Source organism: Rousettus aegyptiacus, unplaced genomic scaffold (assembly GCF_014176215.1).
Source record: "Rousettus aegyptiacus isolate mRouAeg1 unplaced genomic scaffold, mRouAeg1.p scaffold_m13_p_9, whole genome shotgun sequence".
In the NCBI taxonomy this organism is placed as follows: Eukaryota; Metazoa; Chordata; class Mammalia; order Chiroptera; family Pteropodidae; genus Rousettus; species Rousettus aegyptiacus.
In genome coordinates this window covers 15,831,712-15,855,861 of record NW_023416312.1, presented here as the reverse complement: position 1 = coordinate 15,855,861, position 24,150 = coordinate 15,831,712, and the positions used below count along the sequence as shown (strand labels likewise).

The following is a 24,150-nucleotide window of genomic DNA, read 5'->3' as shown; positions in this document are numbered from 1 at the left end:
TTCCAGGCCACTGAATTCTGGGAGTTAATTCTTATATAGCATAACTAGCCCAAATTGAGTAATACAGATTCCAAGATGAAGAAAATGCTGATTACACAATTGAATGATACATAATTTGTATCCTTAAGAACCTAATTTTATAATAGGGAAATAAATACATCAAAATAATTACAAACAGTATGCCAAAAGCCAATAGGACATGTGGAAAGTACTATGATTACACTGAAGAAAGAAATAAATCCTATTTAAGGGATTTTGGGAATGCTTCATTTAGGAAATAACACTAAATTTGAATTTGGAAGGTTATGTAAGAGTTCAAAACATTTTTTAAAAAGAACATTCTAGAAACAAATATCAAAAGTATAGATGTATAAAAGGAAATTAATTTTTAAAGAAATAGCAAGAAGCATGATATGTTCTGGGGATGTCTAATATCTGTGTGGGCATCTATAATATGGGGATAGGAGAAGTTGAGAGATGAATCCAGAAAGGTTGTTAGATTACAAAGGGTTTTGTATACCATGCTAGGAAGGTAGTGAAGTTACAGGCAGATCAGGATTCTAATATTCTCCCCTGGAGAAAGAACATTAGCTTCTTCATCTGTACAATGGGATCAATGACATCTACCTCATAGATTCGGCCTGAAGTAGAAAAGAAGTAACTAATTAATGCTCAATGAATCTTAGTTGCCTCCTGGACCTATTATGCTAAGATGATGTTTCATGTAATGGGATATGTCTGGAGTATTTTTAAAGCAAAGGGTTGGTGGGATCGGCATCATACTTTAGAAAGATCACTCTGGCAGCATTTAGAAGATGAGTGGGGTAGTGGAATGATGAGAGGTAGGGAGACCAGTTAGGAATTCAGTGATATAAAATCATAAAAAGGTCAAATTAATAAAATCTTCTCTAAGTCCGAGGTCCATGAGTTTAGTACTTATGTTTTCTTCTATGCAGTTTATTGTTTCAGTTCTTATATTCAGGTCCTTGATACATTTGGACTTAATTTTGGCATGTGGTGATAGACAGCAGTCATTTCATTCTTTTGCATGTAGCTTTCCAGTTTTCCCAGCACCATTTATTGAAGAGGCTTTCCTTTCTCCACTGTATATTTTTGGCATTTTTGTCCAAAATTATTTGCCCATACAAATATGGGTTTACTTCTGGATTCTCGATTCTGTTCCACTGGTCTGCATGTCATTTTTTTTCCTGCCAATACCATACTGTTTTGATTACTGTCGCTTTGTAGTATCATCTGAAATTGGGCAGAGTGATACCTCCAGCCTTGTTCTTTTTTCTCAGGATTGTTTGGCTATTCAGAGTCTTTTGTACTTCCATACACATCTGATTTTTTTTGTTCTATTTCTTTAAAAAATGCCAATGGGATTTTGATGGGGATTGCATTAAATTTGTATAATTCTTTAGGTAATAAAGTCATGTTAACTATGTTAATTTCCAATGCAAGAACACGAAATATCTTTCCATTTCTTTGTGTCCTCTTCGATTTCTTTTAATAATTTTAGTTTCTTTTAATAGTTATAGTTTTCATTGTATAGGTCTTTCACCGGTTTCGTTAGGTTTATTTCTAGGTATTTTATTCTTTTTATTGCAATTGCCAAAAGGATTGTTTTTTTTTTCATTTCTTTTGAAAATTCATTCTTCTGAAAATTCATTATTAGAGTATAAGACACCATGGATTTTTGAACATTGATTTTGTATCCTGAAACTTTACTGTATTTGTTTATTATTTCTAGTAATATTTTAGTGGAGTCTTTAGGGAAGCAGTCCACAATACTTTTGACACCAGGGACTGGTGCTCCTATGAGAAACTAATGCCTGAGGATCTGAGATGGAGCTGAGGTGGCGATGCTAGTGCTGGGGAGCTGCTGCAAATATAAATGAAGCTTCACTCACTCAACCACCGTTCACCTCCTGCTGTGCAGCCTGGTTCCTATCAGGCCACAGGCCAGTACCAGTCCATGGCACAGGGGTTGAGGACCCCTGCCTTAGGATTTTCTATATAGGGAATCATGTCATCTGCAAATAGTGACAGTCTGACTTCTTCATTTCCTTTTTGGATGCCTTTTATTTCTTTCTCTTGCCTGACCCAACAATCCTTCTTCTGGGTATTTACCCAAAAAATCTGAAAACATTTACCCACAAAGACATGCACCCGATGTTCATAGCAGCATTATTCACAGCGGCCAGGACATGGAAGCACCAAAGTGTGCTACAATAGGTGATTGAATAAAGAAGATGTGGTACATACATACCTTGGAATATTTCTCAGCCATAAGAAAAGATGAAATACTGCCATTTCGACAACATGGATAGATCTTAAGGTAATCATGCTAAGCAAAATAAGTCAGACAGAAAATGTTGGAAACCACATGATATCACTCATATGTGGGATATAAATCTAAAAACAACAAACAAACATGACAAACAGAGACTCATGGATACAGATAGTGTTTTAGTGGTTGCCAGAGGGAAGGGAGGAGGGGGATGTAGATAGGGGTAAAAGAGATCAAATATTTGGTGATGGAAGGAAATCTAACTATGGGTGGTGAGTGCACAATGCAATATATATATGAAATAGTGTTGAAATGTATACTTGAAACTTATTGGGTATTGTTGATCAATGTCACTTCAATAATTTTTAATTAAAAAATGTGAAAAAAATCAAGATATTATGAGGATTCAAACTAAGGCAGTGATAATTCCTGGCCTTTCCCCCCCTTTTTTAATGAATTCCTTAGATGTCATGTGTATACATCAATGCCCTCAACAGGGCAGGGAAGCAGAAGAGAACCACTTGTGGTTTCCCAGGGTCTCAATTTTCCATAGGTGAATTTGATGCTGACCCTTTGCTAACCACACTAGTTTATGTACTGAACCCTCAGTATTGTAGACCTTGTATTCCCAGTATTTTAGTACTTTCCAGGGTCTGGGTTACTACACCTCACCTCATGTTTCAAGTTCTACCCTCATTATCACTTTTGTCCCATCCCCTTATCATTCTGCTACACTGATAAACTGATCAGTGTTAATGTGATAATGAGATAAAATATTTTCATTAATTACAGTTTCCATGTTTGCCTTCATCTGTGCTTTCTGAAGACGTTATTACCCCTAAAAATTACTACTACTACTACTACTACTACTACTACTACTACTACTACTACTACTACTACATGCAAGCCTATGCTGCACTGACCCTAAATCAAAGAACTTTAAAAAGATATCAAGCAAACCAGTGCATAATAGTGATTAAGAATGTCAAATAAACATTTAATAGATGCCAAACAAGGTAAATCCATTTAGAATGATCTTTTCTGTCTGAAAAGAAGATACTTACTGTGAGATTAAAGTTCATCTGCAGAATTAAAAGCTGCCAATACACAAAAGTTACTTTTCCTACACTTACAGTTCTAGATACAAGAGAATGGCAAATTATGTTTTATTTACATCATACTACTTCTAGTTTTGGTATATGTTAGCAGAATTGTTATGAAAAGTTTAATTTCTTATTTGTGTGTGTCCTTTCTTATATGTGGAAAGCCAACTTCAAATTCTGCTGAATTGTTATTGAATTAACCTTTAGGGTCTGGTGTCTAATGATGTCTTTTCCTTTTCCCCATCAGACACCAGCTGGAGGGAGGTCACAGAAGTGGCACTGGACAGTTTCCCTTTAACAGCCTATAAACCAAATTACACAATCCTGAACCTTATGGGCTCCAGACCATTTTGGCTAAGTCTCTGGAATACTTTCTCACATTATACAATTTCTAAAGAAACCACACACACACACACACACACACACACACACACAGAGTTCTAACAGTTTCATGCTTAATAAACTGTTCATGAGGAGTTTGTGGCTCAAGGTATCAGGCAGAATGCAAATATTTATCTCTCTTCACTGAATCTTGCTGAAATGACAAAGTAAATGGTACAGATGAGCTAAATTGATTATGGCTTTGAGAAGGAAACAATCTATGGGACAGAGATTTGTATAGATTTTTGGAAGACGGAACAGAGGTGGTTACATTGATAGATAAACCATGGCAGAGGAAAATATGACTCAGAAAATACAAAGGAAAAAGCTACTGAAAAAGTTGGCATTTCCCACCTGGCAGAGTCCTCAAAGAGTCTCTCATAGCAGAGAGAGCAGACATGAAGAGTGGGAATGGGTTGCTGGGTAATTACTCGGGCGATTAATTAAGGAACTGTTCATGGAGTAGCCTATTCAGTCAACAGGAGAATGAAAGAGAAATTCCATACAGGCAGCTGGATACAGGAGAACTGGAGAATAACCAGTCCACATTACTCGTCACTTACCATGTTCAAAGCAATGCTCCTGGTGCTAGGGACACAGCAGTGAATGCCTCAGTCTCTACTCTCATAGACTGAATATTCTCATGGGAGAGGCAGACAAGAAACAAATAATCCAATAAATGCATAGGTATACTGATAAGGGCCAAAAAGAATAGTAAAGTAGGCAAGAAGGATAAAGAGTGGCAGAGGTGCTTCTTTAGACAGGGAAGTCAGGCTATGAAGGTTTTTCTGAGGACCTGACATTTGAGCAAAGCCTAATGGAAGTTAAAGAAATAAACCATGTGATTCTCTGTAGGAGGAGGTGCAACAATTTGGATGAAGGAGGTTTCAGTTTGAGGAATATCAAGGAAGCCGCATAGCTAGAGCACAGTTAATGAGGGATAGGAGTTGGAGAGAGACAGGGTCAGATCCTGTAAGATTTTAAAAGCAAGAGCCTATACCACTAGACTTTTTTAAAAGTGTTATGGAAAAGTATATAAGCTCACTTATCTTTAAGCATCACTCTATTTGGAGATCTACTTGTAGGCAGACAACAAATGTAAGCAGGAAAACAGTGAGGACATTATTGCAGTTGAGATTGACAAGATGGTGGCTTGAGCCATGGTACAGTGATGATAGTGATAAATATATCTGATAGTGAAAAATATATCTGAGATATATTTTGAAGGCAGAGTTGACAAAATTGGCTACTGGGTTGGTTGCAGGATATGAATCAAGGATAACTCACATTGGAACAGGAGTTCGGAAGGCTTAAAAAAACATGTCCCAGCAATGTAGTTTGAGTACCTGGATCTGGCTATAACTCAAGCCTCAAGAGGAGGCCTATGTGCAGGTTTTGGTTTTGCTTATACTTCTTTGAACAGACTGAAAAATCTTAAGACCCTGTGGACAACATCAAAGTATTTAGAAATACCCAAAATATACACATAATGCTACAACCCTTATTTTTGCAAAAAAAAAGTTGCAGCTCTGATGAAATTTTGTTGTTTTCTTGATAAATAGTGGCTTTTTTTCCAGTCTATAAAAAAGTGGCTGTTTAATAAAAGCTCAATCAGGACAAATTAAAGACAATGCTGGGTAAATGTCCTTGCTGGCTTCCCCTGACTCAAGCCTTATTTATCTAAAGAACTGAGCAGCTTGAGACAAAATGGTAACATGGTTTTCAAAGATGAACAAGCTCAGCAGAAGAATGCTGAGGTAGTTTTTGTTTTACCTCAATCAATCCCGGCATCAAGTGGATTGACCTCAGGGCAGCAAGCCAAGAACAATCAGCTATGAACATCCCTCTCAGATTCCCTTCCTTGTATCTTCTTGCCTGTACCCTTGATTCTAAACGTAGGTGGGTAGACAATTAGTTTCATGCAGGCTGTGACTTTTTTTCATATCAACTGTTTTGTAACACTATGGATATTGGTAGAAACTTAGTGGCAACATTCTACCTTGGGGGACGGAAACTAATGGATAAATACTTCTGCCACCTCTGTATTTCCCCTTAAACTACAGTAAAATCACCCCTGTTGCTCACAGCAGTGACCTCAGCAATGTAACTTGATTTTGACCTTCCCTCCTTCCCAGTTTCACTTTTCCCACATTCTCACCACTGCCTTCTGGGGTTATCTCCCTGGCACATGCTCACGGTCCTCATCTAGTGCCCTTCTTCAGAGAACTCAAGCTAAGACAGCTTCTTTTCAATAACTTAGCCACAACCATCATGGTAAAAACATCAGTTTAGAAATAAAAGTTTTGACTTTCTTCATTGCTGGCATTTGGCTCTGCTGCAAAGAAATTCACCTATATCTATTCACATATTTTTTGTTCCTCATATTTGTTATTGTGGGCTCAGAGAAAACAATTAGGTTTATGGCACTACTAAAGGTAAATGCATTTAACCTCAAATTTGAATTACTTATCAAGTGTAAAATCCCTTATTTCGAATGTATTCGACATGTACATGTATAGAGAATTTCAAATGCACAAACTTAATTTAGTTGGGCAATACATCACTTCACAAAGTCTGATGCTTCCAACTTAAAGAAATTTCTGTACAATAGTAATAACTTTCATTTGTGAGGTATTGCTAATCATTTCACACATTCACCAACTTTGTGAAGTAAACGCAGATAAATTATTTAATTTTCAAGATTATCATACTAGAAATCAGAGTGGTTAAAACAGGTAGCTGGTATTTGGCAGAAGGGAACTAGGATCTTTCCACCAGGGCTGGCAAGATTGTAAAAACCCACACAATCATGGGGAAAAAGACAAGATTGGGCAATCTAGTGAAGTAGAAGAAACTGTTCATTCATTGTTTCATTAAGCAGGTGTTTGTTGAGTGTCTTTAATAGACCAGGCCATGTACAAGGCACTCTAGATATAATTATTGCAGGGAATAATTTGCTAAGAAAAGAAAGCAATTTCTTGGGAGGGAGATATTACAACAGTTCCAGATCCCAATACAGAGGATGTCTTTAATTAAAATTAACATTACCATTAGGGGACATAGCTATGTGGAACAATAATGGAATGATTTCCAAAGTGACCTGTCAAATCAATTTGAATAGCTTGCCAACCAATAGGGCAATCATTTTTTTAACCTGTCAGTCAAGTGAATCTATTAATTAGATAATTTGATCAACATTTGGTATTGAGATGGATTCAAATTGGTAGATGCAGTAAAATAAATTGATTAGATGAATGTTTTCCCCTTTATGGAGTGATTCTTTGAGTGATTTGAAAGTTGATTTTAGAACATTTCAGAATTACTGTGAGCATAAGTCATTATTCCAGTTCAGCAACTATGTGGACTGCCTTCTTTGTAGCTCATTCAAAGGAAATAAAAAATGATGACTTGATCTTCTTTAGGAGTCAGCAGCTAAAGCCTATTAATTCTTCCATAGTAGAGCTTTAAACATTCTGGATCTTGGAAAGGAAAAGGAGGGAGGCTATCTCCTAGGATCTTATCAGTCTTTATTCTTCTACAATAGTGTTTGCCCAATATTTACCTTGAAAAATCAGGAAAATACTACTATTATTCCCTGTAACTTGTTTACTGAAGAAGTTGAATTCTGAGACATTCCAGGTTGAAATTCATATCAGATTTAAGATCATCGTGCCTCCCCAGGTCAAGAGCAGCTTGCTGTACAAAGGTCAGTTTTACAATTTCACACAGCTTTATCCCCACCTGTACTTCACTCTTATATCCTTTAGTGAAAACTGCATTACTTTGAAGTTGAAGGTTGCATTCAGGCAGACAGAGCAGCTTTACTCCCACCCTGAGTTGGAACAGATAATGGATTCTGCAGAGCAGGTGTCCAACTGACCAAGGTCATCAAACAACGAATCAGTATAAATATCCAAATTGAAGTTGTGAACAAACTCAGCACATGACAGGTGCAGTTGATGACTGTTCTTCTGTCTGGCTGTCACAGTGGTCTGAGGACACAGAACAAATCAAATGAAGACGGCTGCACCTACCTTAGAAGGTTATGTCTTCACTAATCCTGTAGCAACCGGCAGGTTGGCATTACTTGGCGCATATCTCTGCATTGGTGTGCTTGGATGATTTTGTTTCTCAGGAGCTATTTGTTCAGGGAAAAAATGGAAAGTGGAAAAATGAAGTCAATTTTCTCTTGACATTTCCAAAGATGAATACTTGTGAAGAATAAGCAGGCAATCTTTCCTTAGTAACAGTCGATCCAAAGAACCTAGAAAGTCCTTCAGAGTTGCGAATAGAAGATCGCACCTTCAAAAAAATCACAAGAAAAAAATCAGAAGACTTTGCTCCTGGGAAAGAAGAGGAATTATAATCAATATATTACAAGTTTATGGTTCTCAGCACTGTACTGAAGTTTCCTTTTGAGACAATGCCTGAAAGTCAAAGTCAAAGGCATCTAATACATGCAAGGTGTGAATGATTAAAGTCAACAAAAAATGGAATGAAGTTACCGGGATTTTTAAAAGTACAGTTGATAAAATGAAAGAGTTTTAGAAAAACCCTTGAATTATATAGGTATAGGGTATATATATTAAAATGGTTTGTAGCATTTTTTTTCTGCTTTCACAGTTGAAAAGGCTAATGTAATATTTTTATAATTTTTACTTTTTTATATTCAATATTATATTAGTTTCAGGTGTATAGCATAATGGTTAGACATTTATATAATTTATGAAGTGATCCCTCTGATAAGTCTAGTACCCACCTGACATGAAAAGGCTAATGTAATGTTAAATGCTTTGCTTAATGCTACATCATTAGAAAGTGAACTAGTGTACACTTAAGTTGCTTTATATTTTCAGTGTAGTGAAGAGATCAGAAAACATTTCCATAAAGGGCTAAATTTAGGGAAAATAGAATCCTCAAAGGACTAAGAACAGAGTGTACACATTAATAGGAGTTTATAGAATTTTCTCCCATTTCACAAGTGTGAAGGCTGAAGTTAAATGACCTCTTCAACATTATATCTTTATAGTGCAAGAGCCCAAATTCAAAGTCATGTTTTTTGACTGTTAACTCAGTTCTCTTGTTACTTTTGCCACAGTGCCTGAGGACTCTGAGTATCAAAAAAGGCCTCCAGAAAGCTCTGAGCCTAATAGGGCCTTCTCCCTCAAGGGTCATTGCAGTAATAGTTATGCTTGCCCTCTGTGTTGAGAGTGGGAGCTATTTCTCTAAATGAATGGTTGGCCAACAAATATATTTTTGAACATCTACTGAATGTTCGGGTACAGAGTGACCGATTCCTTGCCCTCGAGAGACTTTTATACTAGTGTGTGGGGGAGACAAACGAGCATCAAATAATCAAACAAATCAATTATATCAAATTCTGGTAAGTGTTAGGAAGAAAATAAAATGGGATAACATAGTAAAAAATAACTAGCACTGGCAACTTAAGGTGGGGGACTGAAGAAGGCTGGGTTTTCAGCTAGGCTGATTGGTGGCTTTACCAAGCAGGAAGACTGCAGAAGCAGCAAGAACTATAACCAAAATATAGTAGCTCACACATTAGAAATGGCAAATGATGCAACAGACAATGAGATAACATTCCCATAATACATTATTGTTGTGGACCAGGTAACCCATGCAATGTTTTGAGTCTGGGCTAAGAAATGCAGACATGAGGAAGAAAATGAGACATCTGGGTGGAGGGTGAGGATGGCTTTCCCTTACTCTGAACTTATCCCACATTATCATGAAAGTGGGGAAACACATCATATATCAAGAAAATGTTTTACATGAATTAACTCCTATACATAGATTAGCTCACAGAAACTATTGTTCATGTTTTACAAATAAGGAAACTAAGGTACAGGTGGCTTAAGTAACTTTCCTGTGAAAGGCTAAAGAATGCCTCTCAATGATGCCCAGGTCCTAATCCTCAGTATTTGTGAATATGTTATCTTACATGGTAAAAGGGGTTTTGCAGGTACGATTTAAAATTTTTCAGATGGAGAGATTATTCTAGATTATCTGGGTTTGCCCAATATGATTATAAAGACCTTTGTAAGAGTCAGAAAGAAGGTGGAAGCAGAGTCGGACTGATGTGACCAGGAGCCAAGGAATGCAAGAAGCTTCCAGAAGCTGGAAAATGCAAGAAAATAGATTCTCTTCTAGAACTTCTAAAAGAAATGTCACCTTGATTTTAGTTCAGTGAAACTAATCTCAGAGTTCTGGCCCGTAGAACTGTAACATAATAAATTTCTGTTGCCATAAGCCACTAAATTTGTGGTAATTTCTTACAGCAACAATAGGAAACTAATACATTGCCCAAGGCCACAGAGCTACAAAGCATCTGGGTGAGCATTAAAATTGAGGCAGTCTGGTGCCAGTACTGGAGATTCAACCACTATGTTATAGGGCCTTTCACAGGCAGAATAAAATTTAAGGTTGAATGCAAAATAAATGTCTCCTAGGTTTTCCTCTTAATCGCAGAATTCCAGGTCCCAGAGAAACTAAAAAGAAAAGAGAGAGAGAAAGGGGGTCCTATACCAGCTGGTATACTCTCATCCTCTTCCTTGCTCCATGTCTTCAAACCCAGACCCAAGAGATCACTAAATAAACCTCCCATTTTATAGATGAGGAATTTGAGGACTAAAGAATTGTGATTTTGAAGTTACCAAGCTGGTTGGTGAAACAATCAGCTAATTACACAAGGGGCAGATAGTGATGTGGGAAGACTCACTGATCTTAGTGCGTGTATGGAACTCAAGGAAGGAGACTGCGACAAGAGTAGGAGAAGTGATGTTAATTACACATCTACCCAATGTAATACTTCTAGAAGAATCCAAAGTTCTCACTATAGCAAACTTTAGCCTCATGTGATTCTTATATTCCCAAATATTAGCCACTTTGACATCCTGGTCACTGCCTCTAGCTCTCTAACACAGCATCTAAGATAGATTGGATGCTCATGAATATTAACTGAATTAAACAAAAATACTTTTGATAGCATCCTTAGACCAGTGCTTTTCCAAATTTAAGGTGCATACAAATTCCCTGGGGACCTCTTTAAAAATGCAGGAAACTTATTGGATTACGTAAACCAATGTCACAATTAATTAATTAATTAAAAATAAAAATGCAGATTCAAAGTCAGAAGGTCTGGTTGGGGCTTGAGTTTGGGCATTTCCACAAACGTCCCATATATTACTGATACTGCTGGCCCATAGTCAATATTTTTCAAGGTTCCTGAAAATGAGACCCCCCTAAAATATAATTCATATAAAGTTTGATCATTCAGTGAAAGTTTCCAGAGGTGGTATGGAAATAAAATTTTCCCTTTTTAGAAACCCATGCCCTCCGAATCAAGAGAGCAAATTAGATGCCTGGATTCAGCGGAAAGGGTTGGAACAGTACACCAAATACCTGTTCTCTGACTTCTGCTCTGGTCTTCCAAAGGCAGGGAAAGGTGTAACGAAAGGAAAAAGGGAAGTGTCCAGTTTTCACGCCTCCGTTCCTCTATTATTTTCGGCTTTTAAGGAGCATCTACCCCTTTTGAACCGCAGAGGTCACTGCCAAACACACGGGAGCTCAGCGCCGCGCCCCCCTCCGCGCCCTTGCCCAGGAAGAGACGGCCGACGCGCGTGCGTGGGCGCTCAGTATAAATAGATCCCAGGCGGCAGCCACTGGACAGAGTCGGGCTGCGGGCACCGCGGGCCATGGCGGGTGAGGACCACCAGTGGCGGGAGGGCAGCATCCTCTACAACATACTCATGAGCGCGAAGCAAACGCATGCGGCTCCGGAACCACCGGAGGCGCCCAAGGCGAGACTGGGGGGCGTGTGCTGTGGCTGTTCCTGCGGCGCGGAGCCCCCGGTGGGCAGAGAGGGGCTGACGGGTGGGAGGGCAGTGGCGCTTCTATACCGCTGTTGCTGTTGTGGTGAAGAACACCCGCGGCAGGGCAGCATCCTCTACAATATCCTTACGAACGCAAAGCAAATGCAAGAGGCTCCCAAGGCGCCAGAGGAGCGGCTGGGGAGCGCGTGCTGGGGCTGCTCCTGCGGCGCTGAGCCCCCTGCGGGCAGAGACAGACTGCCAGGTGGGCAGGCCACGGCGCTCCTGTACCGCTGCTGCTTTTGTGGTGAAGACCACCCACGACAGGGCAGCATCCTCTACAGCTTGCTCACAAGCGCAAAGCAAACACACGTGGCTCCGGAAGCTCCCGAGGCGCGGCGGGGAGGCAGTTTGTGGGACCGCTCCTACTGTGCACAGAAGCTGTGGGGCAGAGAGGAGCTGCGGGGCGAGAGGGCAGTGGAGCTCCTGTATCGCTGCTGCCTTTGCGGTGAAGACCACCTGCGCCAGGGCAGTATTATCTACAACATGCCCACGAACGCAAAACAAACGCACGCGGCTCCAGAGGTGCAGCCGAGGGCCCCCTGGTGGAACCCCTCATGTGGCGCGCAGCGACTGGTGGTCCTCAAGAGTCCACAGGTGGTCTGCGAGGCAGCCTCGGCGGGCCTGTTGAAGACACTGCGCTTCGTCAAGTACTTACCCTGTTTCCAGGTGCTGCCGCTGGACCAGCAGCTGGTGCTGGTGCGCAGCTGCTGGGCACCGTTGCTCTTGCTGGAGTTGGCCCAGGATCGCTTGAACTTCGAGATCGTGGAGACCTGGGAGCCCAGCCTGCTGCAGAGGATCCTCACCGGCAGGCGGCGGGAGACCGCAGGTAACGAGCCGCCACCTCTCCCCACGCTGCAGCCACACTTGGTACCGCTGACGGAGGCCCGGCATTTGCCGTCGGCCGCCGAAGTCCAAGCCATCAAGGGTTTCCTTGCCAGATGCTGGAGCCTGGAGATCAGTACCAAGGAGTACGCCTACCTCAAGGGGACCGTGCTCTTTAACCCCGGTAAGGGCACCGGCCTCGGGCTCTGGGTTTTCTGTGCTCAGTAGAGTGTTGTGAAGTGCCTACCTGGGGCACAGGTGCTGAAGAGTTTTCAGTGATCAGGGGAGTGAGTGTCTGGGCAAAAGTAACGAATGGCAATTAACTCAGCACAGTTGGGGGAGCTCCAGAAACCAACCGTTCTTCATGCATGGGCTGCTGCCCAGAGGATGCGGGTATTTTGTTGAGATCTGTACTCGTTTCTCTGCAACTTTTTGTTACTACAGAAAAATTTGTCTTCAGGGGACAATGGCTATTTCTCCTCTAGTCTTTTAAATCTAATAGCATAGCTTAAAAAAAAGTTTGTGTTCACCGCAAATTCTGCAACATCTCTTTCTGAAAACCAGTTCTGAAATTTACTAGAAATTTTTTTGTTGGAGAAACAAGGAAGGTAACATTTAATAAGGACCCATATGGAGATTATCTCCTAGGGACGCTATCAGGCAGGGCATTGGACTTAGTGTTTCATGGGTCTGCCTCTGAATAATCATTTTATGGTCCTAAGCTGCTGGAGTATCTCATCATCCAAGTGTCTGTGAGTATAAGGCTAGCAAAGGGGCAGGAAAAAGACACAGTAGGGACTGGGAGCAGTAGCACTGTATTTTAGAGCTTGAAAAGACCTTAGAGACCTCCTAATCAATTCCTTCTGGCCTCATCCCCATTTGCAGGTTAGGTAGCCTAGTCCCAAATGACCTTACCCGAAAATAAATGGCCACTGAGTTATAGAACATGGGCTTCCTGTCTCCTGGGCCCAGTGGGATGTTTGTTGCACCACACTTTCAGGTTGCCTCTTGGGTGCTGGACACTCTTCTCCACACAGTGTAACCATATCATGGGAGACCACCTCCCTGAACAGCCCAGCAGCCAGTCTTGAGTATGTCTTAATACTAGAGTCATCTTCAACCAGAATCCTTCCAAAAGTGTCACAGTGGATAGGAGATTTCCAGGCAGCTTGAGTTGGGATAGTTTTTATAATGTTCCCTCCACATCCTTTTTTTTTCCCCCTGACATCAAGAATCTCCATTGTGTCCTTGCCTCCTGCCTAGCATTTTTCCTAAGGGGTACAGAGCTGTATTTAGTGGGAAAATAATTCATTCAGAACTCACATTTCAGAACCTAGAGACCTCGGCTCGTTCCAGCAATCACTATAGGTCACCATTTACTTATATTATTGCTTTCCAAACTTGTGTGTGCATAAAAAACGCTTGGCGGGGGGGGGGGGGCTTGTTTAAAATCTCTCCAGGCTCCTCCCCTAGGGATTCTGATTCAATAGTTCTGGTCCAGGGTAAGCAAATCTGCATTCATAATAAGTGCCCCAGGTGGTGTTTAACATCATTAGGAAACTGTTTTCTTGTGGGTATTATTAAACATCTACAATGTGCCTTGTTCTGTTGGAATACAAAGGTAAGACAAGCGCTCAGCTTCCAAAAGTTTACATTCCACTAGTTACCAGTTTCTCCCTTTTCCTCCATTTTGTTTTGCTACTTTTCACTCACACACACACACACACACACACACACGCACACACACACACACCCTCCCTCCCTCCCTTCCTCCCTTCCTCCCGTATTCTTGCTCTGCCTTTTGGAATCTTCCTAGCATGAAGTTAACCAGCTAAGCTGAGTTTTTTAAACACAAATGCACCTGTATTGGGGGGAAAAGTAATTCATGTTTAGTGTGTGTCCTTTCTTTGCTGTTTATCCATTTGTATGCCATGATCATTGTGTTTAAACATTTTTACATTTTTATTTTCTACTGTGAAGTCCATCTATCTACCTTTTCTCTTTCCTGAATCTACTTCGAAGGCAAATTTTTTGGGGGGAAAAGGCCACTTTCAGGGTGTGGAAAAGGAAGGGTGTGGTATGAAAGCAAAGAAAAGTGATGTGGAGTTCATAAGAGGAAGTTTTAATGAGCCATTAATCCAGACCTGGAAGAGCTTCAGATTTCTGGTGGAGTTCATGCAAGCCTCTCTTACCCTCATCAGTGGAATTCAAACCCAATAAACTTGGGTCTCAACCTTGGATAATAAGCTGTAGGTAGCAGTGGATGTTAATGTGTGGGCTGGGATAATCAATTGGAATATGGATTAGAGATGTTGCTTTTTTGGTTCTCATTTTATTTATCAGATTTGGTACTTGGCTATAATAGGAATGACTCACCTATTGCCATTATTATTTTTTAAAGGACACTTGGCTCTGCTACTTTGTAATAATTAGCATGGTGCTTTTAAAATACTTGTCTGTTGGATTTTGTAGAAAAAGAAGTAAAATGATTGCAGTAATCATTGACATAATTTTGACAGAACATTAAATTGGTAATTACTTAAATATAAGTTAAAAACCTTTACAATAATATTACTATCAGGAAGGATCAAAGAACTTTAAAAAGCAGCCTCCTCTTACCATCTTCTTAAAATTATAGGCACTTCTTTCTTGCATTGTATTTCACTCAGTTTTACTTGGGTATTACACTGTACTGCAAGAAGGTCATGTGTTCTCTATTTGAAATGTTACTTTTGAATCATGTTGCAATCTATGGCGTTTTCATGTTTACTTTTTATCCTTTTAGTAGCTGTAAAACAAAGTTTTCAAAGACCTCTTAAAATAATACTTTTAAAAGAGACTTTTGGAATGCTCATTGGAATCACTTTTTTTTTTTGACCTTCCGAAATACAGAAATCATGGTGCAATGAGCTAAGTGGACAGTGTTATCTCTTAAATTATCATGGGACTCTAGACTAAAATCAGCCTGCAGGCAAATAATTAAAATGAGACTGTGAGACACATTTGTGACTGAAAAGTTTACCACCATCATCTGGGTAATCGTTATAATGGTGGGAAATTCAAGGGAGAGTGGTTAAATATTTGTCATCTGACAAAACTTCTTGCCATTATACATTGGCCTGTTTCCCACAGGTAAAAGGTAAAGTACTCACTTCTTAAAATAATTGTATTTTATACTTGCACAGATAGATAGTGGACTGGAGTGTGCATTTGTTGGCTCAGGTCCAGCAGTTGTTAACTGAAGATACAAACAATGGATATTAAATAAGAATAATTACATGATGTTTCCTTCTTGAAAGCATTGCTTCTGAAAACTTAGAACTGGTTTGGTATTTGTCCTTGCTCTGGAAAGCCCTTTTTACCAGGAAGTTTGAGCTCTTGTTTAATTTGGGAAGGGGCAGAAGTTGATATATTTAAAATGCTAGTAAAGGGTTCTATGAATGTACTGTTTATGTGAGAGATTTTTCTCCTGTTTTCTCCTCCAGACCTGCCAGGCCTGCAGTGTGTGAAGTACATTCAGGGACTTCAGCAGGGAACTCAGCAGATCCTCAGTGAACACATCAGGATGACGCACAGGGCACACCAGGCCAGATTCGCTGAACTGAATAGTGCCCTTTTTCTACTGAGATTTATCAATGCCAGTGTTGTTGCTGAACTGTTCTTCAGGCCTGTCATCGGCACAGTCAGCATGGATGATATGATGCTGGAAATGCTCTGTGAGAAATTGTAAAGGCAACTCTGGGCCACACAAGTGCAGTTTACCATAAGGAAAAGGAGCTGTGAACAGAAGATTGTAAAATAGCATAAAATAAACTTTATTATTATTCTTACATGCATAGTATTTTTGTATTCAATTAAATAAAATCTTTAGTTACAGACAATTAGAAAATCTTATTTCATACTGTTTCCTTGTGAAGGAAAACATTTGCTGCAGGTATCTTCTACATCTTTAAAGAAAGAGCAAGGTACTACACTAATAAGCTATTTTCACAAGTTTAGCAACACTTCACTGAACCTGCTAAAATAAAATTCATATTATTAAAGTATGGTAAATGTTAAAATGTTAACCATTAACTTGATTGCAAAAAGCTTCATCAGGGTTTAAAAAAGTCTTCAAAAAATATTTAAAAACCTAGCCAACATAAACAAAAATTAAGTTATCTTTGACATTTAATTTTACGACATGCCAGTGTTGGTGAGGGTTAACTTGGCTCTGTCTTCTTTTCCACTTTCATCAGCTATATTGAAGATTGTCTTTGTACCAAATGGAATCAAGTGGCAATCTGTGATCATAGAGGTGCCTGACAGTACAGTAGGACATTTCCAGAATTTTAGTTTGGGATTATTCCATACATGGTAAATAAAGTTCAACAAGAAACCTACATTCTATAAAGAAGCATTATAGTTCCAGATAGTTCACCATCATTATAAACCCCCAATTATATCTTGCCTTTTAGTTACATTATATATGTAACTGTCATATTGAACAAGCATGGCATAAAATCATAAAGCAGCTATGGTTGGCTCCTGCTGCCCCCTTAAATTTCATCTGTAGAACAAGTCCTTTTTTGTCACTGGATAAAATTTAGGACACTAAATGTTTATTCACTTACAGGTAATAAATTTGCCCATTAGCGATTTGTACATCTAGACCCAATGCAAAGAGTCTTAAACTTTCTTTTGTGCAGATCCCTTTGGGAGTCTGGTGAATCCTATGGACATCTCAGAATCAGGTTCTCAGAATAATGCAGCAAATAAAATACTTAGGATTACAAAGGAAATGAATTATGCCAGACCATATTAAAAATGTTAAATTTAAAATATAATAATATATCTGCTTTATAAACACATCAAACTAGTAACAGGTTCTAATATTTAACTTAATTGCAAAGCAGTGCTCAGTATGATTGAAATTTCAGAATAACTTATAACATCTATGATATGATGAGAAAATATCTGAGATTGTCACTGGTGACTATGTTGGAGGGCCCCAAAATCACTACCCCATTCAGGCAGTCTGTTTCAAACCGTCTGTCCTCAACACAAGTTTATCACCTGCCAAGTGGAAGTGTTCTGTAGAACAGTGCAGAACCTGGCCCACCTCTGCTGTTTCTCAGTCACACAATCATATGCTATCTGGGCTGGGCTCTGCAGTCCTGAATCTGAAGTGCTCATAGCAGCTTGCAAAGGCAGCATGAGCATTTTTCTTCAGTAAGAGGAAAAAGCTTCCAGGAGCAGCTATGAAAATAAAGGTCATGATATCTTACCCCTGCTCCTGCACCTTCCCAGGTGCCAGGGTTTTTGTTTGTTTGTTCTTGTTGTTAAAAAAAATCAGTGTGTCCCATTCATTAATCCTTATTTTACAATTTTTTTCTGAATCATTTTGTTTTCACCCAGACCTTTCATCTGGAAGAGTTGTGTGTAAGAGGGACAAAAGCATTTTCGCAAAATAAACTTCTTATACAACTTAATGAGAAAGACATATTCAGGAATTGGTCAGGGCGGAATCCTGATTTTTTAATATTTTTTAAAAATGGGTTTACATAATCTCTCTTCCCCCATGTCTCTTGTCCTTATCATTTACCTAATGAGCAGCCTAGAAACATCAGTCCCTTTCTGGAAACAGCTGCACTGAGTGATCCAGTCACCTGAATAAGGTATGTGCAACAAGAGAAGGGTGAGGGAAGTAGTCAGGCTGTCTGTCAATCCATTGTTGCAAACTGTAACTAATCTGGAAAGCAGAACACACAGTCAACAGCAGTGAGCCATCCCTCCAACCGAAGGAATTCCAGAGCCTGATCTGTCAGATATGAGTGGAGGAGTCACACTCCTGGTGACTGCCCTCTCTCAATTTGCAGCTCTCAGCAGGAATCAAGAGTTAAGACTGCAAACAGGCTCCGCATTGGAACTACAGTGCCTCCATTTCAAATGATCACATTCAGAAACAAGGTCTTACTTTAGGGTATCTGTAGGTGATCCATCCGGGCCAGCCAGCATCCATGTTTTCAGAGCTAGGACTCTGAAGAGGAGTATCCTAAATTTCCAGCAGTCCTGGAGTCCAAGTTCTGTTTATTGAGCCTATGCCTCTTCACTTCAGTGCCTGAGTGGCTCAGTGCTAACACTGAAACAGCCCATAACAGGCATTATCAAGAGTGAGGTCCAGGCAATTAGGATCTGTGAATTCAGTATACTGAAATGCCAAAAGCTTTTCCTCAACAGCAACAAAGCTGAGACACTATAGGGCCAGACACCCGAGTTCCAAGTCCAAGTGACAAGCTAGCCTTTCCCAAGCACATTTAGTCTTGTCAGTCTTAGAGCCCAAATTGACCCATGTGAAAATATACACATCAGGCTAGAAGGTCATAAACCCCTAAGGGTCAGAAATCTGATTTCACAAGAGCTCATTAGCAAAATAAAAACTGCTTTCTAAATTTCAAAAGAGTATCTTAATCTGGAGATTGGCTAACTTTTTCCCAGCAAAATCGGCAAAAAGTCATCAGTTACAGAGACTTGTGTCCAATACTAAGAGTTTAAATTCCAATCTGCCTACCTATGAAAAAATGCAAGGGAGCCGTGTCCCATTAACGTGTTTTTTTTCTTTGCCACTTTCCCTGGTAATGATGACCCCTTTGGCATTTATGAAATTAAGAGCATGTAATATTTTACACCAATTTTTATCGTACATCCAGATTCTGTATTTTTTTTCTATCATTGGCTAATGGTGTCCCTGTAACACTATAATTTCATTTTGATTAATTTTCATCTTGCAGTTAGATGATGTATGATGACATATAGCCACTAAAGCAAAAGTAAAGGTAAGTGAGTGAAATACTGCTCTAAAGAGAAAAAATAGACATATACACACATGTGCACACACAGGCATATATAAAGCCATCTACAAATTCCTTAGAATTGTAACTTACTCAGGCATTGTCACATCAGTTAGTAAGTTATGTATATGAATTTAACAAGTACTGGTTAGTGTTCTAAAGTAATAATTTCTGAGAGTTGGGTAGAGTTGTTCATTTAGTTTTACAGGAGTCTTACTGATCAATAGACTTTTTTTTTCCTATTTTTGTCATGAGATTCTCTATGAGTAATCAGGAAAGTCTAATCCTGGACCTGATGTTTTAGGTCAGAAAAATTTCATCAAGCCATATGAGCAATTTTAGAGCAGAACAAAAATGTTGGCAGATATTTTTAAAAGCATTTTAATTGATTAGAAAAAGATGCAGGATGGTCTATAGAAAACAAACTGTAAAAATAAGTAGAAGGTAGTAAATAGCAGAGGGTGGGGGACAAAATAAGCAGGAAAAGGGGAAAGTAAATTTCTAACTTAAAATGAGTATCGGATTTATCTAAATGACTATATTTACCTAAAATATTCTATATTGTTGTACAGTTTTACTCTAATTCATGGATATGAGAAAACCATAATATATTTCAAGTAAAAATCCTAATATTTACTTTGTCAAGCTCTGTTTTGAGTGTTTTTCATAGAAGATACCTTTCAGTCCTCTCAATAGTTCTTCAAGTTAAACATTATCTTCCCAGTTAAGTAAGTCAAGGCTCAACAATTGAGTATCTTTCTCAAGACCCTATCACTAGCATAGGCATGGCTAGAATGTGAAAGTAGTCCTGCATGATGAATATGTTTGCGTTCCTATCACCATACCACACTGTCTCCTATTTAGTTGCAGAAGCTAAATAGAAGTAAGTATATTTGCAACACTTTATAGAATACATCTAACACATCTCATTTCCAAATCGAGGTACCTAAGACTACTTTCGATTTTTGATTATAGGTAAATATGGTGGTTCCTATGTGGCCATTGTATAATTATAATAGACACATTTTCCAAACCATAAATTGGGACCTAGGATTTTACAAAGAGAGTTTCAGGTTTGTACACGTTTATATGAAAAATCTTATGAAGATATAAAATGTCAAATACATTTAATTATATGTTTAACAAGTCACCTTAATTGAAAAGAAAAATAAAGTTACATGAGATACTGTCCACTTGGAAAATACCAAACATATGGATCTATGAAACATACTTCTTTTCTTTATAGCCAAATCTTTTTGTTTCTTTCAGGTCCAGTCTTTACCCTTATTAAGTTAGTCGTAATCTTTGTTTAGCTAGGGATGTTGAAGCCATTTCATGCTTCAGTGCAGAAAGGTAATTAATGTTGGGATTTTGACCTTTAAAAACACACGTAGAGGATTTAATAATATTGATGTAATTACAATGCTTTAAGTGGTTATTCATTCCTTTTTTTACCTCTGCAAAAATTGTAATAGAGTCTGTTGCTGCTATTACCATTGCTTTTTAAATTATAAACAAGAGAATTGTTAATGTGAAAAATGTATTCTAATTCAAAGTAGGCATAACATGTATTATATTTAAATACAAGTATCCTTACTTCCTTTGCTTGCTTTTTTTCCCAGTATAAAATAAAAATGTGCAGATAGATTTAACAGGTATTTTCAGACCATTTCACCCCAAAGCAGAAAAATATACATTCTTCTCAAGGGCACATGGAACATTTTCCAGGATAGACCACAAGTTAGGACACAAAACAAGTATCAATAAATTTAAGAAGATTGAAATCATATCAACCATCTTCCCTGATCACGATGAAACTAGAAATCAACTACAAGAAAAAAAAAAACTGGAAAATACACAAACATGTGGAGGCTAAATAACATGATACTAAACAATGAATGCGTTAACAATGAGATCAAGGAAAAAAGATACCTAGATACAAATGAAAATGAAAACACAACAACTCAAACTCTATGGGACATGGCAAAAGCAGACAAAAGAGGGAAATTTATAGCAAAACGGGCCTACCTCAAGAAATAAGAAAAAGCTCAAATAAACAATCTAACCTCACACTTAAAAGAACTAGAAAAAGAATAGCAAACAAAGCCCAAAGTGAGTAGAAGGAAGGAAATAATAAAGATCAGAGTGAAAATAAACAAAATAGAGTAGAAAAACAGTACAAAAGATTAATGAAACCAAGAGTAGCTTCTTTGAAAGGATAAACAAAATTGACAAATCCTTAACCAGAGTCATCAAGAAAAAAAGAGAGAGGACTCAAATAAATAAAATCAGAAATGAAAGAGGAGAAATAACCACGGACTGCACAGAAATACAAAGGATGATAAGAAAATACTATGAGCAATTATATGCCAATGAATTGGACAATCTGGAAGAAATGGATATAATCTCCCAAGACTAAATCAAGAAGAAACAGAAAATCCGAACTGACCAATTACCAAAAACAAAATCGAATCAGTAATCAAAAGCCTCCCAAAAAACAAAAGTCCTGGATCAGATGGCTTCATAGGCAAATTTTACCAGACATTCAAAGAAGAATTGACACCTATTTTTCTGCAACTATTTCAAAAAACTCAAGAAGAGGGAAGCCTCCCTAACTCCTTTTATGAGGCCACCATTACCTTGATTCCAAAACCAGACAAAGACATTAGAAAAAAAGAAAACTATAGGCCGATATGAACATAGATGCAAAAAACCTCAACAAAATATTAGCAAACTGAATTCAGCGATATATTAAAAATATCATCCAACCATGATCAAGTTGGATATTTATTCCTTGGATGCAAGGTTGGTACAATATCCATAAATCAATTAATGTGATATACCACATTAACAAATCAAAAGATAAAAATCATATGATCATATCAATAGATGCAGAAAAAGTGTTCAAAAAAGTCCAGCATCCACTTATCATAAAAACTTTCAGCAAAGTGGGAACAGAGGGAATATACCTCAACATAATAAAGACCATATATGATAAACCTACAGCTAATATCATACTCAATGGGGAAAGGATAAAAGCGTTTTCCTTAAGATCAGAAACAATACAAAGATGCCCGTTTTTACCACTTCTCTTTAACATTGTATTGGAAGTCTTAGCCACAGCAATCAGATAAGAAAGAAAAATAAAATGTATCTGAATTGGAAAGGAAGAAGTAAAACTCATTATTTGCAGATGACATGATACTATATATATAAAACCCTAAAGATTTCACCAAAAAATTGTTAGAACTGATCAATGAATTCAATAAAGTAGCAAGATACAAAATTAATATCCAGAAGTCAGTGGCATTTTTATACATCAATGATGCACTTTCAGAAAGAGAAATGAAGAAAACAATCTCATTTACAGTTGCTTCAAAAACAATAAAATACCTGGGAATCAAAATTAACCAAGGAGGTAAAAGACCTGTTCTCAGAAAATTATAAGTCATTGAAAAAAGAAATTGAAGAAGGTACAAATAAATGGAAGCATATACCACGCTCATGGGTAGAAAGAATCAACATTGTTAAAATGGCCATACTACCAAATCCAATCTATAGATTCAATGCAATCCCTATCAAAATACCAATGGCATTTTTCAGAGAGTTAGAACAAGTAATCCTAAAATTTATATGTAATCATAAAAGACCCCCAATAGCCATGGCAATCTTGAGAAAGAAGAACAAAGTTGGAGGTATCACACTACCTGATATTAAACTATACTACAAGCCTACAGTAATCAAAATAGCATGATACTGGCATAAAAACAGATATATTGATCAATGGAACAGAATAGAGAGGCCAGAAATAAATCCATGCCTATACGCTCACTTAATATATGACAAAGAAGGCAAGAATATACAATGGGGTAAAGACAGTCCCTTCAATAAATGGTTTTTGGAAAAGTGGACAGATACATGCAAAAAAATAAAAGCTGAACTACTTTCTTACACTGCATACAAGAATAGACTCAAAATAGATTAAAGACTTAAAGTAAACCCCAAACCATAAAACTTCTAGAAGAAAACATAGGCAGTAAACTCTCTGATAATGCTACTAGTAATTTCTTTTCAGACATATCTCCTCGGGCAAGGGAAACAAAAGAAAAAATAAACAAAGGGGACTATATCAAATTAAAAAGTTTTTGTATAGCAAAAGAAATCATCAACAAAACGAAAAGACAACCAATTGAATGGAAGAAGATATTCACTTATGTTACTTCTGAGAAGAGGTTAATATCCAAAGTATATAAAGAACTCATACAATCCAACAAAAAAACACCAAACAATCCAATTAAAAAAATAAGCAGAAGATCTGAATAGACATTTCTCCAAAGAGGAAATACAGATGGCCAATAGACATATGAAAAAATGCTCAAGGTCACTAATCATCCAAGAAATGCAAAGTAAAACCACAATGAGATATCACCTCACACCTGTCAGAATGGCTATTATCAATAAATCAAAGAATAAAAAGTGTTGGCGAGGATGTGGAGAAAAGGGAACTCTCATACACTGCTGGTGGGATTGCAAATTGGTACAGCCACTATGGAAAACAGTCTGAAGGGTTCTCAAAAAATTAAAAATGGATGTACCTTTTGACCCAGCAATTGCATTTCTGGGTATTTAGCCAAAGAATACCAAAAAAAATTATCTGTAAAGATCTATGCATCCCTATGTTCATGGCAGCACAATTTACAATAGCCAAGATATGGAAGCACCCTGAATGCCCATCGACAAGTAATTGAATAAAGAAGTCATGGTTCATATATATAATGGAATATTACTCAGCCATTTAAAAAAATGAAATCCTATCATTTGCAATGACATGG

General features: G+C 38.1%; 1 protein-coding gene across 1 annotated transcript; it reads left to right on the top strand.

The window, feature by feature from the left end:
* The first annotated feature begins 11,486 nt into the window (after positions 1-11,486).
* NR0B1 (nuclear receptor subfamily 0 group B member 1) lies at positions 11,487-16,279 on the top strand. The gene is made up of 2 exons (XM_016136019.2): positions 11,487-12,672; positions 15,974-16,279. The coding sequence occupies exons 1-2, from the start codon at positions 11,490-11,492 to the stop codon at positions 16,216-16,218; spliced, it is 1,428 nt and encodes a 475-aa protein (XP_015991505.2). The 5' UTR covers positions 11,487-11,489; the 3' UTR covers positions 16,219-16,279.
* The last annotated feature ends 7,871 nt before the right edge of the window (positions 16,280-24,150 follow it).